Source organism: Arachis duranensis, chromosome 10 (genome assembly GCF_000817695.3).
Source record: "Arachis duranensis cultivar V14167 chromosome 10, aradu.V14167.gnm2.J7QH, whole genome shotgun sequence".
Taxonomy (NCBI): domain Eukaryota; kingdom Viridiplantae; phylum Streptophyta; class Magnoliopsida; order Fabales; family Fabaceae; genus Arachis; species Arachis duranensis.
In genome coordinates this window covers 2,801,573-2,806,490 of record NC_029781.3, presented here as the reverse complement: position 1 = coordinate 2,806,490, position 4,918 = coordinate 2,801,573, and the positions used below count along the sequence as shown (strand labels likewise).

The 4,918-nt window shown below is 36.9% G+C and overlaps 1 protein-coding gene across 1 annotated transcript in view; it reads left to right on the top strand.

The window, feature by feature from the left end:
• Positions 1–4,255: 4,255 nt before the first annotated feature.
• The window catches only part of LOC107468342 (VQ motif-containing protein 4), a gene marked incomplete at its 3' end in the record, with an annotated part of 902 nt that continues 239 nt past the window's right edge, over positions 4,256–4,918 (top strand). The window contains 1 exon segment of the mRNA XM_016087611.3: positions 4,256–4,918. Within this exon segment, the coding sequence (XP_015943097.1) occupies positions 4,401–4,918 (518 nt within the window).

Genomic DNA, 4,918 nt, shown 5'->3' with positions numbered 1-4,918 from the left:
TATGCCTTGAACCAAACTCTCTAGATCCTCCCAAAACCTTATCTTGTGTTGTTCGTCCGAACCCACTTGCGGTGCATAGGCGCTAATCACATGAAAAGCACCTCCCTCCACCACAAGTTTGATAGAGATGATCCGATCTCCCACCCTCTTGACATCAACTACGTCCTTCTTCCACTGCTTATCCACAATTATTCCAACTCCATTCCTATTCTTCACCTTTCCTGTATACCAAAGTTTGAAACCAGAAGAATCCAACTCCCTAGCCTTTGCACCAACCCATTTCGTTTCTTGTAGGCACATAATGTTAATCTTCCTCCTTGTCATGGTGTCCACCACCTCCATGGACTTTCCTGTTAGAGTGCCTATGTTCCATGTCCCAAATCTCAACCTTTTGTCGCTTCGACCTTTACCTTTTCCTTTGTGAACTAGCTTATTTACCCTCGTCCGTTCACGAAAACGCGAGAACCCTTGCTCATTTAACACTACATCCGGGCACCGATGCAGCGGCTCTTGCTTTGACATCGTACTCGAGCCATACGGCGCATTACTTCCGGGTAACGACCTAGCTTTAGCGCAATAATGTCTTTGATTCATGTCATGGGGGGTTCGGCTATATTTTTACGTTGGTTGTCGAAGACCTAACACAACCCTCCTCCTTTATCCGGGTTTGGAACCGGCTATGTACCGCAAGTGTAACACAGGCGGAGTTTAAATAATTAAAATTTCAATGTATCTAAAATATATTTATTAAAATTTTTTAGTAAAGGTAATCTAAACCAATATCCAAAAATGTTTGGTAGAAAAATATTTAAAAAAAATTGAGTAATAAATAAATTAAAAACTTAAGTTCTTTATTTTTTTTATATTGATCTCAACGAGTAAAACTCAATCTATATTGATTCATTTTTTATTCTGATAATTAATTTAGTCAAAATTTTAATTAAATATTTCGTTGAAGGAAGAAATAAATGGTTTTAATTTGATGGTCAATGATATAATCTAACGGTAAGAAGCATTATTAGTAAATGTCGTAATTGATCTGAGTTTTGACGGTCAAAGATAATCTAACGCGGTTGAAAAGCAAAGATACATGTACCAAAAAAAAAAAAAAACAAAAGATGTTCATAAATAATTAAATATGACCATGTTTGTGTCCTTATGTGTTGCAGTTTAGTGAATTCAAACATTTTTAATAATATGACAATGACAGCATAAAAAAAGGATTTTTTATTTTTATAAATAAAACAAATATAATAATTACCGACATAAAAATTATTTACCGTTTTAAATTTTTCGGTCTTATCTCGTTTACATCGTAAACGATATGACTTTTCATGTATATTGTTTGCAGTATAAACGAGATAAGACACGTCAGATGCCACGTGTATATCTCGTTTATACTGTAAACGAGATAAGTTCTGTTCGCACCTATAAGTAGAAATCGTTTACAGTGGTCTTCCGGGCCCATTTTGATTTAGTCAACCTCTTTCTCTCCTCTTTAACCCTTTCCGACCCTATTTTAGACTAATACGATAATGACGCGGCAGGCGGAGAATGACGGAAAAATTAACCGGCCGAACGAGACGTCGCATTACGCCGGGGCGGCCGACTTCGAGGTTAGTAGCGTTCTGTTTGTGTAATCTAAGTATATGACCATTGTTAGGGAAATCCTGAAGTGACAAGAACGTAGTTAAATGGTTTATAGATAGGTATATATCTAGGTGGAATTTAGAACTCTATTTGCTTGTGCAAAGTTGTTATGACTTAGTTATTGGTTTGAAATTCTGTTTTTCTTGTGCTAGGTTGTTAGAAGTTATAACGTCATAATTAGGATTTGCTTAATAACATATGTAATTTAGATGAATGTGCAGGCTAGAAATATGAAAGTATGTTCTTAACTAGAAGTAGCCATATGTTAGATAGAAATATTTGCTTAACGTCTAATGTGTTGTGTATCATGTTAAACTGATCTAATTACTAAACCAAAAAAAAAAGAGTAAGAAATAAGTAAAACAAAAATTTATAATAATCTCTTTATAAGGTTGAATCATTTTTTTTATTCTTCTCACCTTCTACTGCCTCGACGAGTGAGTCATACCCTTCCTCCGCTCGATGCTATCGTCCCGTATCTGGTTGAGACTGGATTCGGTGACATGGTGCCCCTTAGGGACTTCACTTTTGACAATTTCCTTATTTCGGCACGTGTGGAGCGATGGCGTCCGGAGACGCACACGTTTCATCTCCCTTGGGGTGAGGTCACTATCACCCTGCAAGACGTGACGTACCACCTAGGTCTACGCGCACACGGTAACCCCGTTGGGGGTGTTTCCGTGACTTCGGTAGGTGGTACGGTACGGAGACGTGGGATATGGTGGAGCAGCTGCTTGGTGCCAGGCCTTCGATGGCGGCACAGCAGGCTGCGCAGAAGAAGGAGTCCTTCACGCTCAAGCTTGTGTGGCTGCGGGATCGTGTCCGCTAGATGCCCCCGACAGACAATCTGGAGACTCTCTGACAGTACTCCAGGTGCTATATTATGTTACTTATCGGAGGGTATCTGATGACTGACAAGTCCAACAACATGGTGCACATACGTTGGCTACCGTTTCTCCGGGACTTTGGAGAATGTAGGACGCTTTTCTGGGGCTCGGCTGTGCTGGCCTGGACGTACCAGTCACTTTGTTCGGCGGCACAGTGGGGCGTCAGGGACATCGCCGGTTGCACTCCACTTTTGATGAGCTGGATCTATTAGAAATTTTCTCAATAGTGTCCACTAGATAGAGGAATCTACCAGTATCTACTGGCTGCGAGGTAAAAAATGTATATTTATGTATTTACTTTGAATGTTGTTTTCAACTCATTTAGAATGTTACTTATGATACTGTATATACTTTATTGGGATGTGTCAAGTTGGTTGGATTGCAGCAGTAGAATAGGAATCAACATGAAGCCAAAATCATGCATTGGAGGTTTCGATCGACTGGTTATGATTCGAAAAGATAAGTCATGAAATAAAATATATTACGCATTTTTTAGTGCATGCGCCGTTTTATATTATATCCTTGATATATATATATATAATGTAAACGAGATATATAAAATGTCATATCATTTACACTGTAAATGAGATAAGATCGAAAAATTTAAATCACTAAATATTTTTTAAATTATTTACTTCGATAATTATTACATTTATTTTATTTATATAAATAAAAAATCCAAAAAAAGTTGATAATAAATTTTAAATTTTATCTTATTCCATATTTGCATAAAAAAATACATATTTTTATTTTACAAATATTCATTTTCCATCTTAACGGTAGTATATATAGCTGCCATGAAAATATCATTGGCAAAAATTTGTTTTGGAAATAATTTTATATTTATGGAAAAATTATTAATAAGAAATTGCAGTCAAAGCTAGAATCTTAATAAGGCTTAATTATATTAACAAAAATATTTGATAAATAATAAAAAATCAATCTAAATCAGTCTAACTTTATCTTATGTTATATTCATTAATTATTTCTAAAATAAATATATAATTTTAAATATTATATACATAAAATTATAAATATTAAATTAAATAAAATAACTTTAAATTATTATTATTTTTAACATTATTATTATATTAACTAATAAATCAAATAATAATGTATCATGAAAACCTCATATCTTATTAAATCCCTCAAATTTTTTTAATATACATCGGAATATAAAGTCTAAAAAAAATAGACATTAAACTTCATACCTTATTAAATCCCTCAAATAGACATTACAAAAAAAAAAAGGAAATCAAACAAATCCAAATTCGAGTACCTCAATTGTTATATTGGAATCACCTGCCAACATGCGCGTAGGTTAACTTGCTGAAGCCTGAAGCTAAAGGAGACTAACGTTAGATTCTTATTAGTTTAATCCAACACTGAAAAATTATTGCCTTTGCTAGAATTGTATAAGTAAACGCCTGTTTTTTTTTTACGAAAGAATTTGGTATGTCAATTGTATCATTAAACTAAAAATCTAATAATGTTTTACTAAAATACGTCAAATTATTAATATACTAAAATGTAAAGGACATGAATATTTTAGAGGAGGAGGGAGTAATATGTAATTATGTATGTAACTATATAGTTGAGTGGGTTACACAGCTTAGAGTGCGCGTAGGGATGGATTAGAATATGGCATATGCAGAATGAAGAAGAGTGAGAAAAGACTTTAATGTCCCTCAGCAAATACAAAACCAAAGTAACCAAAGTCTCACCTCCATCTCTCTCTACTCTTACTAAAGTCCCCTCCACTTCCTCCTCTCTCTCTCTCTCTTCCGTTGTTATTATTTTCTCTCTCTAGAAATCAGTGTGTGTGAGAGAAAGAGAGAAATAGAGAGAGAGAGAGAGTCACCAATGGAGTCCACCATGTCCCCAAGGTACCAAGACAACAACCACAAAGCACCATTTACAACCGCCGCAAGCAGCAGCAGCTGCAGCAGCAATGGGCTACTACTGTCACCTCAGGCTCAAAAGCCCATCACGAGATCCGAACCCGCAAACCCGTACCCGACAACATTCGTTCAGGCAGACACGTCTTCCTTCAAGCAGGTGGTCCAAATGCTGACGGGCTCATCAGAGACAGCCAAGCAGGCTTCGAAGCCCGCAAGCCCACACCACCACAACCACAGCATCCCGCCCATAAAGCCCAACGCTAACAAGAAGCAACAGCAGCAGTCAGGCTTCAAGCTCTACGAGCGAAGGAACTCCCTAAAGAACCTCAACATCAACCCTTTGATGCCCGTTTTCTCACAAATCGGGTCGGGTTTCTCGCCCCGAAAACCCGAAATCCTTTCCCCTAGCATCCTTGATTTTCCCGCTCTTGTCCTCAGCCCCGTGACCCCACTTATACCCGACCCGTTCGACCGATCCGC